This window comes from Micrasema longulum, unplaced genomic scaffold (genome assembly GCF_059751315.1).
Source record: "Micrasema longulum isolate JH-2025_06_02 unplaced genomic scaffold, ASM5975131v1 h1tg002065l, whole genome shotgun sequence".
Lineage (NCBI taxonomy): Eukaryota > Metazoa > Arthropoda > Insecta > Trichoptera > Brachycentridae > Micrasema > Micrasema longulum.
In genome coordinates this window covers 9,444-24,633 of record NW_028279232.1, presented here as the reverse complement: position 1 = coordinate 24,633, position 15,190 = coordinate 9,444, and the positions used below count along the sequence as shown (strand labels likewise).

The 15,190-nt window shown below is 33.7% G+C and overlaps 2 protein-coding genes across 2 annotated transcripts; one reads left to right on the top strand and one right to left on the bottom strand.

The window, feature by feature from the left end:
- Window positions 1–673: 673 nt before the first annotated feature.
- LOC148273130 (uncharacterized) lies at window positions 674–9,140 on the bottom strand. Its single transcript, XM_088239088.1, has 7 exons — window positions 8,567–9,140; window positions 8,354–8,470; window positions 8,144–8,275; window positions 7,896–8,009; window positions 6,427–6,680; window positions 5,044–5,158; window positions 674–2,784 (listed from the first exon to the last, which is right to left on the bottom strand). Coding segments are annotated over exons 1-7 (915 nt in total). The 5' UTR covers window positions 8,569–9,140; the 3' UTR covers window positions 674–2,603.
- Window positions 9,141–10,318: 1,178 nt separating this feature from the next.
- On the top strand, window positions 10,319–14,228 carry LOC148273129 (NADH-ubiquinone oxidoreductase 20 kDa subunit-like). Its single transcript, XM_088239094.1, has 4 exons — window positions 10,319–10,572; window positions 10,704–11,011; window positions 12,436–12,624; window positions 13,924–14,228. Exons 2-4 carry the CDS (start codon window positions 10,704–10,706, stop codon window positions 14,060–14,062), a joined length of 636 nt encoding a protein of 211 aa, XP_088095220.1. The 5' UTR covers window positions 10,319–10,572; the 3' UTR covers window positions 14,063–14,228.
- Window positions 14,229–15,190: the final 962 nt, after the last annotated feature.

Genomic DNA, 15,190 nt, shown 5'->3' with positions numbered 1-15,190 from the left:
TCCATTAAAAGTTTTCAAGTAGTAAGGTAGGTCGTTGTAGTGTTTAAGTCCATTATGTAGTATTGCGATGATAACTAAATTATTTAAATAATTCACGTGTCATTCAGATGTTTTGTAAATCCACAAATGTACATTTTTCAAGACAATGGTAGGAAATAATAAAACATAATTGGTGGTTTTACAGGTTTATTTGGAAATAAAAACTTAATTAAAACATCGAGGGATAGATGTCCAAGGTTTAAATTATAATATTTTTGGGGATGATTTTAGGCAATTTCTTGGGTCTGGGAAAACAAGAAAAACTTCTGATTGATAGAGAATATTAATACAATACAAAATGTTTCATAAAAATATTTAATGACTCGGTATTTATTTACATTGTGACAGCAGATAGAATATTTGTAAAAAAATTATAAATACAAAGTTTGTAGAAATATATATTACTTACCATCGTCATCACCCACGTCTCTTTCAAGAAACATTATGAATAAAATAAAATTACCACAACCGCGGAGAGTCTTAAGCACATCCATAGTAGAGATTCAACGGTTGGAATGATGGATAGTTATTTATTACAGTATACACTGGAAATATGGCTTATCGACATGTCTTTTAACTAGTATAAATATGGTGCATAGTATGATACCAAGATGCAATCCCTCATGATATCAAGTTTTTTTTTCTTTTTTTTACATTTTTTTTTTGCACCACAACAGGCCAGGAGGCCTAATTACAGTGGTGAATTACATCACACAGCACCCAGGCTTGAGAAAAATCACATTTTAATTTTTGTGTTCTCACCGGGAATCGAACCCGGAACCTTCCGTGCGTGAATCAAGCGTCTTGACCACCACACCACGGAGGCCGCCAAGATGCAATCCCTTGTTTCTGTAGAATACAAACCTTAATCCCACGTAGAAAGAAAACTTTGAAGATATTTTAGGTAGAAGCTTGGTTGGATTTCAACTTCCGAATTGTTCTATTGATTTTACATGCAACTAAATGAAAACATTCAGCAGACCGTGATGTATCAGCATGAGGTCGAATTCCAAACATAGCTTAATTTCACTCTCCATGTTAATTTTTTTTTAACGATCAGCATTATTGCTATAAAAAAATACTTGGGTAGTTTGGTTAGTTTAAAGATTGGAAAAAAACAAAAATATTAGTTATTCTGAGATTGATGAATACTGTAGCCAATCTTGAATGATAAAAATGTCCAATTATTGATGCATAAGTTCGTACACTGTTTGTTTTCAAAGCAACTGGATAATTTTCTTGGCATATTTTGCTGTAGCCACATACATAAATTTGTATAAAATAAGTTTTTACTGATTATTTGGTAAAGAAGAAACAAAAAATCCACTACCTGATTGAGGAAGTTAGGTAATGTTATTTTCTGCAATTGGTGTAAATGCAATACACAAAAGAAGATATGTAGTTTGATTATAAAATAAATAATGTTACCGTTGTAAATAACTTTACATGTGTTCTTCTTATACACTTGTAGAAATGAAAACAAACACAAAGAACTTAAGCATCAGCATAAAATATATTGTTAAAATTGGAATTTTTATGAATAGAACTTCCTCGGAATTGTAGATTTAGTTTATTTTATAATGTTCCTATAGGGGCCAATGTTATGCATGTGCAAGTCGCCAAATTATCCGATGGTTCAATTTTTCTTTAGACTCTTTGCTCATAAAACTCATAAAACTGCAATTATTTAGGGGTAAAATATTCTAATAACATTAAACTAAAATAATTATGTAATCTTTAAATACAAATGCGTAAAACCATCATTACTAAATCAATCATTTGTATTATACACCGAAACTTCTTTTTGTGCCATTTTTTTTACAGTTTTAAAAAAAGACGTTACAAAAGTTAAACGAAAACTAATCTTTGAAAATAAATTCAACAATGCGTAATAGTAATATAAGATGATACTATTTCTTATTGGAATTCCCTACATCGCTCTTTTACTTAGGTATATAATAATATATGATAATCTTTGTTGCATTTTTATTTTTCAATTCATAGTTCAACCCTTTCTCTCCGGGCACAAGAGAATTTCTTTTTTTATAAATTTATCCCTTTGCAATCGGCAATTATTTCTTCAACAAAGGCTTTTTATTCTGATTCCACTAGAAATAAAAAAAATAGAAAAAAAAAACTGAGGCGTTCGGAAACGTTTTGGAAAAGGTATCCGCACGATCAAATGCACGTTTGCAAGTTTTTGATATTGTATTAGTGAAAAGCAAACTCACACTCGTATGAAAGTGTTTGCAAGGGGTTTTTGTATCTTTTGAAAAAAACAATGGAAAAAAAATTGTAATATTTTTACATGACAACAGGTCAAGAGGACCATTTATAGTGATGAATTACATCATAGAACACTGAGGTTTTATCGAATTAACATTTTATTGTGATTTTATCGGGAATTGAACCCAAGAAGTCTCAGCTATTACACTATTAGGGCTGCTATTATTTGAAGCTTCATACAGATCAGAGGATAATGAAAACATATTCCGTTTGGGAAATTTGGCGATTTGCCACGCAGTTAGATGGCAAGCGGAGTATTCATCATTCCTCGTCGGCGTCTACCTGGAGGAGGAGGAGGAGGAGCGGGAGCGACGATGGGAGCGGGCGGGGGGCGGCGCAGCGCGCGCGGGGCGCGGGGGCGGTGAGCGGGAGCGGGGGCCGCGCGGGCGCCGCACCGGGGGCGAGCCGCGGCGCCGCGGGGGCCCCCCAGGGCTGCGGCGCCGCTCGCGAGCGCCATACCTGTACAACAATGACAAACCACTCAGAACCATGTACATCATGGCGAAGTTAAGTGCCATGGGAAATTATATATAAAAAAGGTTTTCTATTATTATAGAGTATTTCATTGTGCGGCAAAGTTTTTCAAAAATGTATTGAAAAAATTAATAAAAATGAACTACTTAAAAACGTCACGGGTTCATGTGAACACGTGTTTACAATAACCAGTCAATTATAGCATTATTAGGTTGTTTTAGCAACCAGCAACCAGCAACGGATTTTCGGTTTCCGGGGTAGCAATGGGTTTCGATGTTTGATGTTGAGCGGGTACAAATAATTTGAGAATTGTACAATATTTGGGGTTCTACTTTTATATGTCAGAAAATCTCACCGACTTGAACTCGTGACGTTGCAAGTGATACAATTTTAAAGTTTCTTATTAATTACATTACAACTTATAGTGATGATAATACTACTCTTTTTTTTTTAAACCACTGAAATTCCACATAAAACATCTTCGCCCTGGAAAAACTCACCTCAAAACCTCATTAGATGGAAATGTTTAAAGATCATTAAATCCCAAATACAAAATATTTTTATAAAACAACTTTCTTTTTAACCACTTATTTTCATATAATTTAATTAGTACTTTGTGGTTGTTCATTATTGAAAGCGCTAATTGGTTGAACAAATAAGTGAAGTATTTTTAATTAGTAATTTATATGTAAATATATAAGTTATTACATCATTACAATGGAATTCTATCAAGAATTGTCAGTAAATAATTTAAATAAAATATTGATATTTGCTGTAGAGACCTAAAAGACATGTGTGACTTGTATTGTCTGTAGTCTGTATGAAACCATCAATGTCCAGAAGCAGAAGTACCTTGAAAAGGGCCACACTCGAATGGAGTGTGACTTTGTGTACAGCGCCATCGAAGGAATAAAAAATAGAGAAACAATATTGCCCTGTAATATCATTAGATTACCAAAAAAGCTCGACAAAACCCTCTTCCATAGGTCTTGCTTTTTCAACAGATGAAAAATATATAACTAGGCTGAATGGAATAATTTGAAGACCAAAATGTATGGAGTTTCCTTCTACGTGAGATGAGGGAATCTTTATAAAAAGGGCTGAGTGTGAAGGAAACCTAAAATGCAATTGAAAATAATTTTATCACAGGGTTGCCAACGATGGCAAAATGATTTTACGGTTCGAAGAAAAGGGTTTTTTTAATTTGTTTTTGTCTATATTTTCAGAAGTTTTTAAGAAAATAAAAAAGGATTTCTAAGTATTGTGAAGTTTATCAAGTAGTTATAAATTATACAAATGTCGCCTATTTCCCATTTTTAAGCCGTATAAAAAATTTGATACTGCCCAAGTAACATATATTTTGTTAATTATACTTTTTTATAGTAAAAACCAATTTAACATACGTTTTTAATAAAATATAAGTAAAAAAAAAAAACATATATTCTCATTCATGGAATACCCAATATTTTACTGGAAGTCATAATATAATGTTTTTTGTCTCTCCTGCACAATTTGATTCTTGGCGTTAAGGCAGTATTGTTTCTTCATCAACCTTTTTTTTTGTTTTTTTAAATAAATATTTGCGTTTTTATGATTTACCCAAATATTTCATTTTGAGGACCATTTTCAACGAGTTGTAAATAACTCACTATTAGAAAATGGAATCAAGTTGGGGTAGAGTGGTATTCGAACCACAGACCTTTGGTCCGTGAGTATGAGACACTAGCCACAGGACCACAACCCGGCTATTAATTTGATGTGTCTATGTGGGTGTTTATTGTACGTTAATGATACGGCATAAGTAGCATATTTTTAAACTTATTACTACAGGATGGAGAACATTATTGAGAAGAGAATATGGAAGTCTAGGCGTTTACAGGGCCATTTACATTTAAAAAAAAAGTTTTTTCTTTAAATCAAGTGGAAGAGTTAAAGAAATATGGATGTTCAAGCATATAATCAATGGCGAATGGTACTGTGTAAAAATAGACCACTTAAACCAGCCAGCGACAGGTTATAAGCCCTGTAAATGCCTAGACATCCATATTCTCCATCCATTCTCCATTGTAAATAATAATATTGGTAACTAGTTAAGATGGCAAAATCCAGTACTTCAAAAAAAATGGACAAACCAAAAATATTGTTGAGCATGCTTCATGTTTTTTAAGTATTTAAAACATTGGGATATGCCTAAAATTTTACAATAAATATTAAAAATATATTAGCTAGTTGAAGGGTGCATACCTCGGTGGTGAGCGTCTGCGCATAGGTGGGCGGGGCATGGGGCGGGGAGAGGGACGGCGGGGCCGTGAGGGGATCAGTACGGGGGCCGCTGTAATCTCCTGCCCGTCAATCTGCCCTGGAAAGGACAAAACAGGTCGATTGAGTTTCTCTACTGACATCTTGGTGACATGTCAGTAGAGAAACATATGAGCGAAGGTGTATATTTTAAATTCTGTGATATCCTGCCGGTAAAACAACTTTGTGACTACAAATCGACTATAGATCACATTGACTGTTGATCCGGAACATAAAGAGTTTCCCGCAAACACAACACGAGATTAAAAACTATGGGTTCCTCGGTTGTTTCCTGAATTAACTATTACTTTGGAGAACGAATGTCAAATTGCGTTATTCCAAAAGATCTGTTTAAAAAAAATTGTGTCCCCTCAAAAATGATCTAGACTTAGTGGCTAACTAAAATGACATGATACTAAATATTATAATTTCTAAACAATGATCTGCAGCACTGAAAGGAAAGGAGAACTGCATTTAAATTATAATGAGTAAAACATGTTTTTTGTTTTTGACTACTTACAATTTTAAATAGTTTATCAGTGACCAGATTTTGTCATGGCTGACATCGCCAGACCAGTCAACGATAAAAAACTTATTTTACTTATTATAACAAGTTAGGTTATCCTCAGTTCTTATGTCACGGGGTAAAATGTCCATTTGTACAATATGCATGTCATTGATTAACCCAGGGGGCATTTAAAGATACGAAAAGTCCTAAAATAAACTTACATATTTATTCATTTCCTTTGAAACATACATTTTTGTGCACATTTCTATTCTTTCATAATACGAGTTCGAAATGCTTAACAATGTTACAATATACTGATATAACAAATCAAAAATCGAAACCTGGGGCCTCAGGCATGGAAGGCGAACGCGCCAACCACTACACAACGAGACAGATTTTTATCTAGAGTAGCCATCGAGTCAAAAATGTTCATCCAAAGTTCCGGTTCTATTTCATACACAGAACTGTATTCTTCATCCGCATGGACACGGAAAAATATATATAAAGAAAAAGAAACAGGCGCCGTGGCGCAGTTGGTTAGACGGCTATCTGTGAAACTGGCGTTGCGGGTTCGATTCCCGCCAGTTGCAAGAAAAAAATCCAAGAAAGATTTTTTCTCAATTGGTCTGGGTGTTGTGGTGTATTTTTCATTGCCTTCTTCCATATCCCCTCTATCCCACCTGCTGACAAGCCTCAAAATAGAGGCTTAGCGGGTTATTCCTTTTAAAAAAAAAAAAGTATCATGTAAAATTAAAACAAATAAAAGAAAGTAATAACAGAACATATTCCCCTTTATCTTGATTCAAAGAAAGTATGGGTACCTCCATCCATGTGCTTCATGGCATTCTCAGCTTGGTCGGGGTTGGTAAACTCCACATAGGCGAACCCCTTCCCCAGCTGCGGGTGCATGCGGTCGGTGGGCATCTCCACGGCCTTGACCACTCCGTAGGTGGAGAAGATCTCCATGATGTGCTCCTTGCATACATTGCGCGTGAGGTGGCCGATGTGGATTCGGGTGGGGCGCGGCGGCGGCGAACGCGAGCGCTTCTTGGGTCGGGCACGCGGAGACACCGACCTGATGGGACAAACGTCACTCTTTATTTTTATGTTTTTAGACATGTTTTGTATATCTGAAGCACTAACTTTGTGGTTATTAAATAATAACAAATAAATCATATTTCCTATTGCCCGCTCCCGTCTATTTTTAGAAATACAAATGATCAAATCTCAACACCACTTACTCCATACCCAAACACAAAATACTACATGATACAAAGACTCGACTTACTAATCTAGGAAATTACTATAGGCAGGATCCCAGGAATGGACTGCCTCTTTTGCTAAGGTATGCACTCATTTGTTACTAGGAATAACACAATGACTAGGGATCCAAGACATACCGATATTTTTTTGAAAGATGAAATCGAGTTTCAGGGCATAATTTATTCTCGGGATAAGAAACTTGCTATACTGAGCTTAAGGAATACTTTACAGCTTCTCGAATTGTGATACATTCTGCTATAAATACAGATGCATTATTGTACAATTTTTATAAGTTGAAAACCCACAATATATGGCCGCACCCGAGCGGGTAGATAATTTTCCAACGTGTCCATTTTGACGACCAGATTTGGTTGAATATACGCCAGAGCGGACTATAGGTGGCTTTCAACTCCAAATGCGAGTCCAATGCTTGGGACATAAGTCGAGACTTTAAATGGAAAACAATGAACAGGAAGAAGGTCTACAGGGTTAATATTAGATTCAAAAGATTTTAGATTTGAAATCTGTGATTACTAAAGGGGGAGGCTTTTGGGACTTCAAAGATGAGTCTGTCACAGTTAGAAAGAAACTATACTTTTTTGGAGAGCAAAATATTTTTGGATGGAGCATTTTAACAAAAACCAATCCGCCAAATATTGTCTTCTCATTGCGAGTGAGGCGTCAGAGGCCTTTACTTGTAATGAGTTATTGGAGAGGACCCGATGACTAGTCTTTGAAATTGGATCCGGCTGAGTCTTTAGAGATTCATTTTTCACAGTTCTAAAAAGAACGCGGAATAGTCTAGATGGCTCCGGATAAATGCAATATAAAAGAGTCTGTGTATTTTGTTACTTTTTCCATTATTTAAATATTTCCTGTAACTTTTATTTTATCTCATTTTTTTTAAGCCTCTTAGGCATATAGACACAAAACTTAATTGAATTAACAGGACGATGTAAATATTAATACAATTATTATTTACTTTTTATTATGAGCAGAATTGTGATAAAATAGTAAAACAACTAACCTGGAATGTCCTTTGGCTTTGCTTTTATCATTAGAAGCAGATGGAGGAGCTTTCTTCTTGTCTGAAGGCCGCTCATCCTTGCGTTCTCTCGGAGGACTCTTAACCTCAACAGTCCTAAATTACATATAGAACATTAAGTTAATTAGTGTATAATAAATAGTAGTGCAATAAAGTATTGAACCACTGGCTTGAGATAAAAACTGAGCGCATGCATTTGGTAGAAGAAGCAGATTATCGGGAAAACTTACTTGCGCTTGGGCCTTTGTCTATCTCCGCCGCTGCTACTGGAGGAAGAACTAGAAGATGAAGACGAACGACTGGACGAGGAACTGCTGGAACTGGAGCGGGAAGAGGAACGAGACGAACTGCTATCGGATGAACTGAAATAAAACATAAGCCGGTAACACATGTGAGTATGTTACAAAATACAAATGAAGTAAAATTACAATGAAGATTACCTGCCGCTGCTGTCACTGCTACTAGAACCAGAATCCTTCTTTTTTTTTTCCTTTTCTTTTAATTTCTTTTTTTCTTTTTCTTGCGATCCTCCGCCGGATGGAGAACGATTGCGAGCCCTTGAAACAAATATTTATGTATAAGTGTGAGCATACATATATAAACTGGGGTAAAACCATATGAATAAATGCACAAATTCAGATTTAAATACTTACATCTTGGAACAGTAGTTTGATTACCTTTTATTTATAACCAAAATAAAATACTCCACTTTCCGCTTCGCACGAATCCATAGATTAAGACAAACGCAAAATGACAAAATCAGAGAGACAGAGACAGAGAGAAACCGCCACAGAGTGACGAAAGCGCCTAGCCCATGGATTATTTACGTACCTACCAGCATTCCACATGCAGAAAATGGCGAAGTACCAAAAATGACAATTATTTTTATTCACATCAGTTTTAGATTATTTGTTATGAAAATGACCATAAATTAGGGATTAAACTAAAGCGATTGTAAAAAATTAACTCCTTCTCTCATGGAAATGATATGTTTATTCATATATTAATCGCGATCAACTACCGGCTGGGCGTGAAATATAATTTCTCAATTCAACCATAACTTATATTTAAAAAAGTTATAATTTATTTTTAACAGTTTAACAGTTGACAAACTGTCAAAAAACATTGAGTTAGTATTTATAGATGATCAATATGTGGAAGAATAAGATTTTAAATTTTATTGAATTATTTTACATTGTATTCTTACTTAAATGTGTGACAAGTAGTGAACAACGGAAACTTACAATCAACAGTGTGCCTGTTACAATAAAATCATGAAAAGTATTATATGAATCCATTAAAACCTTTTGAAATGTATTAATTTGTTACTTGAAAGTACCCAAATTTAACTATCTGGAACACTACCCCTCATAATAAATTGAAACAGTGCTATTGAAAGTGAACTTATGGTTTTTTTGTCAAATACATAAATATATTAAATATCTACCTTATATAAGAAGTTATACATTCAAAATGATAAATCGATCCTTATACCACTCTCACACACGCATTTGTACAATATTCACGTTTTTTAAAAATTGTGTGGGAATGTTGCGTACCTATTTTAAAACGCAACAATTCAGACCAAAATGGACACCAAGTTATTGGAACAATACGCACCATCCCTTGGCAACTGCACATATGATATTTCAGGAATCAGCGAGCAGACTGTTAGCCACATGTCCGACGGTAACTAAAGATACCTACAATCTATAAAAGCTACCTTTCGGGTATTTTTCTTTATTACGTTACACATAATGTTGAAGCCGTGCTTTATTTAAAAATGATAATATTATTTACTTTTTGCATCACTTGACAAATTATTCGATATGTTTATTAATGCTCAATGTTTATTTTTTGTAAATTTATTTATATAATTTTAAGTTTCTAGAACTCCACTCGTCTATGCGCTTTGTAGCTGCAATACGATTGGTAATCTTGCTTCAAAATGTAAATGTTATCAACCATAAAACACTTAAATTTTGTAAATGAGGTCTAGAATTTCAACAGTTCATGCACTCAGTAGCTGCAAGACTTCATTATTCGTATTTTTAAAACTATTTTTTACATTTCATTTTAATATCATTCAAATACTAAACTTAATTGTTAAATTAAAACATAACGTAAATGGGGGCTTGATTACTTATCGTCCATGTGCTCTGTAGCTGCAAGACGTGCTGGGATATTTATTTATTGTACAGCACCCTTGAGATGATTTTCACAAAAATGGCGCTTTATAAATCCAAATATAATAATGAATGTTTATTAGAAACTGTTTCCCTTTGTAATAAATAATAAATGTAATTGAGAAATATTTTACATATTCCAAATATGTTTTACTAGCATATTTTCATAAAATATGGTGCTTTGGGTAAGATAAAAGAAAACACTTATTGTTTTTGCATAGTGTATTCAACATTATTAATGTAAAAAGCACCTAATAGACGACAGATCACATGAATTTTTTTTTTACATTTTGTAGTTTCGATTTTTGGAAATAAGAAATCGACCAAATACAGCACTAAATCCGTAGATATGACACTTGTTCAATGTGACAGAATTATTTCTATGGTTTCTTGCTGCTTTCCATTTCCATCGGTTACATAAATATTGTGAGGGTGGTTTGGAACATATATTATTTAAACTAAACACAGCCAAGGTAAAAAAAGTAGTTTTTAATGTTTGTATTTTTTTCAATCTCTTTGCTTTATTATAAGTCGTGATCATTATGACTACTTTTAACCTCTAACGTAACATATCAATAATTGTCAAAATCTTATTTCTTTAAAGATGCTGCGTACTGCTGCAGTTGTGTTAAGCAACAGCATTGAGACAGCGCTATGTGGACCATTAAAAGGCGTAATTGCGCCACTAGCTATACAAAAGCGCAATATTCATTTGCCGGCTCCCGAACCTAATGAAAATCGCAAATACTCACCATTTCAAAAGACCAACAACATGGGAGAATATGCCGTTGCCAGATTGGATGATCTTCTCAATTGGGGACGAAAAGGCTCTCTCTGGCCAATGACTTTCGGTTTAGCATGCTGCGCAGTAGAGATGATGCATATTGCTGCTCCCAGATATGACATGGATAGGTAAAATATAAAAATAATTTCGTATCAAAAGTGTCACAAAGAAAGTAATATACTATTACGTAGTATTTACCTAGTCTATTGTTCTACATTAACAATGCCTTTTACCTGTGGTGTTTATTCAATACGCTCTATTAGTTAATAATATGCAGTTCAGGGTTTGATTCCTGACAAGGTAGTTATTGGTGCTTTCATATAAGTTTTCGAGTATTGTTGTAGACTGTTTTGAATCCTTGAGATATTTTATCGAGACATATATATATCTCAACAGAGACGGAGATTTATAAAAGGCCATATGAAAGTTTAGGCATTTACAGGGCCTATCCATTGCTTGGTTTAAGTAATGATTTCACTTGCTGTCACATTTAAAAAAATTGAACACAATATAGATTATAATTTTTACCAGTGACTGGGTTTTATTGTGACCAACATCATCAGACTGATGAAAGACTAAACAAATTTCTATATTATTATATTTTTTGTCGATAAGTACAAAAATATATCCTTTGATACTTGGGTTAGTTATATATATCAGGGGCGGTTCCTTAGTATGTGCATAAGTGCAGTGCACTGCCAAGTAAACATTTTTGTAAATAAATTAATAATTCTATTGATAGTAAAAATATGTTATAGGTAGGTACAAAGAAACAGGGATTCGTTGCAATATTATAATCGTAAACATCATAATATTCGATACTAGCGCCAAAAGATCTAGCAAAATCGACTCTAGCGGACTATTTTCTCGTCTACGCATGCACAATCGTCCCAGTGCATATTCTGTTTTGCACAATCCTTTGCCCTGAATTTGAGTTAAATATACCATATCTTCTAAAATCGTCATTTGAGCGAGACAGACAATGCTTCATACCGATGAATTGTGCGTTAGAGGGAGAAAATAATAAACATACTCCGGGCATTGCCAACGCATGCGCAGTTTTTTAGTTTGATGTTCGTTTGTAATGTCACTTTGAACATGCGTAATGACATGATATTAGTACGAATTTAGTTACCTTTAACATGTGTATTGTGTTGGGCGCACTTAGCGTTTCTGGTTCCGATATGCGGGCTGCCATACTATTGCTAGTTTATCACGTCAGACTTATCATATTATTGTAATATTATAAAACTTAATGTACAAGTTGACAAAATGTAAAGAAATGCACTGCCAATGTTTTTGGTCAGGAGCCGCCAGTGACATAAATAAATATATATTTTTCAAACCTGAAATATAAACTTTTTATGATCAAATTTCCCCCATCCGTTGTTGTTCTACGATCACGACCATATGTAAAATAGCATTAGGTAATTTATATTTTTATTTAATCATTCATAGTTTTACCACATATTCGCCTGAGAGATCGCTCTTATTTTCTAGTGTTCATTCGCATGTTTCCCAAATTTTAAGCCATGGACAATATTCACTTTAGGTATGGAGTTGTGTTCCGAGCTTCCCCCCGTCAGTCTGATGTGATGATTGTGGCGGGAACACTGACCAACAAGATGGCTCCCGCTCTGAGGAAGGTGTACGACCAGATGCCTGACCCGAGATGGGTCATCTCTATGGGGAGCTGTGCCAATGGAGGCGGATATTATCACTACTCATATTCTGTAGTCAGGTATTTATTTACAGCAATCTCTTTGTTATTTGAAATTATGGAAACAGGAAATCGATTGACGATCGATTATGCATTGAAATTATAAAATGAAATAAAAAACTTGAGAACCCATTGCTACCACGTCACGTTGTTTTTACATACGGACACTTTTTCCCATAGGATCCACAAATATCCGAACTTTCTTATTTTTTTTAATATTTCACTTTCGATTGGACCGTAGTTGATTGTTTTAAATAAATCTTATTTGACTGACATATTTTTTTATGATCTATTACCCGTATGCAGAGACAAAATTTAAGGTGAGGAAAGTACATTCTAATTTCAAATGCAGAGAATAACCCGAAGGTGAAGACAATAGAATGTACTCTCCTCACCTTAAGGTTTGTCTCTGCATACGGGTATATATCAATCTAAGCATGTTATTTATATGAGACTGCTGTGTTATAGTATTTATGTTACACAATATTTTTTATTTTTTTTGCATTATATTGAAGTGTTTATATTCTATTAAATATGTATTTTTGTAAGGTAGAAGGCACCGTATGCCGTGTATATTAATTAATAAATAAATAATTATTATTATCATTCGTTGTAGGCAGTAAGCCTCTGCTGTTGCGCCTATATCTTGTGTGCTGTTTTTTGTCTGCGTTCCTCTTCCTTAAAAAAAACATCCAAATGGTTTTTGAATGGTTAATAACAATGTGACACTTTTGTTAATGACTTTTTTTATAGTAATACAATATCGTGTACCATTAAATTATTTCAGTTTCACGTAGGCTGTAGCTGTCTTTTCACTATCAGTGTCTTTTAGATTGATGGCTATAGCTGTCATTTCTAAAATAAGAGACAATTTTGACGGGTATAACCGGCATAGCCGCGAAATGTTAATATTCATAATTTTTTTAAATAAATATTTTACAGCATGGCCCAAAAATGTTTTTTAAACCTTTAATTTCATTTATATTATTTAAATAATTATGTTTTTGCCCTTGAACAGAGACTACCTGCCAAGTAAATAATAGTTTTAAATTTCCATAAATGGAGCCATATTTATTTAATTATTTTTATGATTTCAATATTTTATTATACTGCTTAATTTTATGTTAGCTGCATGATTAAGTGTCTCAAAAAAATATTAATGAACATTTTATAATGGCTTTTTTATTCTGTTAAATATATTATTAAATCATAAAGCAAACAGTTTTTGCTAGCCTAGTGCTCATGCTGTACTATGTTTGTTAAATTATTCCAATCTGTTGGTTTTTGCTATCATGAATTAAACTTTCCATATAATTTCAGGGGATGTGACCGCATTGTTCCAGTAGATATTTATGTCCCAGGATGCCCTCCGAGTGCTGAAGCCCTTATGTATGGAATCTTACAACTCCAGAAGAAAATTAAGCGAATGAAGACAGTACAGATTTGGTACAGAAAGTAGATTGTTTTATTAATATTGTTGATTAAATCATAATTAAATTATTGTAATCTGATATTTTATTATCCCAAAGAAAGATATTACTTAGTACCAACCACCCAACCTCCTTGAAGTAAATGTAAATACACAGTGTAACAGTATTGAAATGATATTAAAATTAATCGCCGTCTTTGAAGTTTTTACTTATTCCCAGAATTCAGTCAAAAAAGCATTTAAGCTAATTGTGAGAAAAATACTCCACATAGTATTTAATTGTTTATATGTATAGTTGAGCCCCTTGGTATCAAAGATGGCTAAACGACCCCATACCTATTTTTGAGAAAATTTAAAAAACCTTTTGAAAGTTTCTCAAAAAACCTTACTACTTTGAATTATGTCAAGTTCAAGTTCTTCCGAATCAACCAATAATAGAGTGTTGTGATAGACTTTCGGTTTCCGGGAAGCCAAGTCACCAATCAGGAGAACTTGACTACAAGAACTTGTGACGTCACGGACGGAGTAATTTCAAAATTACAAAACTTTAAAAAATCATAGCGCTGATACAAAAAAAAGTTAAAATAGTTTTTTTGCTTAGTTTGACAGTTTTGAAAGATATATTTTTTTTTATTTGTCAATTACAAATAAAATTATATAAAAAAATAATTTCCTCATTGTGGCACCTTCCAGTTTTTATTTTTTTATTAAGGCAATCCATCCTAAGAAGGATGATTTCTGGACCTTCCAGTTAACCTATTGATTTTAATTGAAAAAACTAGATTTAAATTAGAAACCTATTTAGGTAGCGAACAGTAAAAAAATCTTGATTTAGATTACAAAAAACTCAGAATAAAGTATTTTTTTTTAAATTGGCAATCCATTTCTGCTAAGATAAAGTTTTAGATTTTGGTGAGATTACAATGAATTTTATAAAAATTTAAAGACCGTATGCTTCTGTCGCAATCCACGAGGATTAACCAAAAAAATCACTTAAAATTAAAACATATATATTGATAGAGATACAAAATAATAAAAAGAAAATGCACCCATGCAAATATGCAGGCGTTTGATCAATTGGCAAGTGGACATTAGGTTACTAATTGTTTAAGTTTCATCCGATTAAAAAAAAAAACATAATTGGTTACGTGTGGTCTC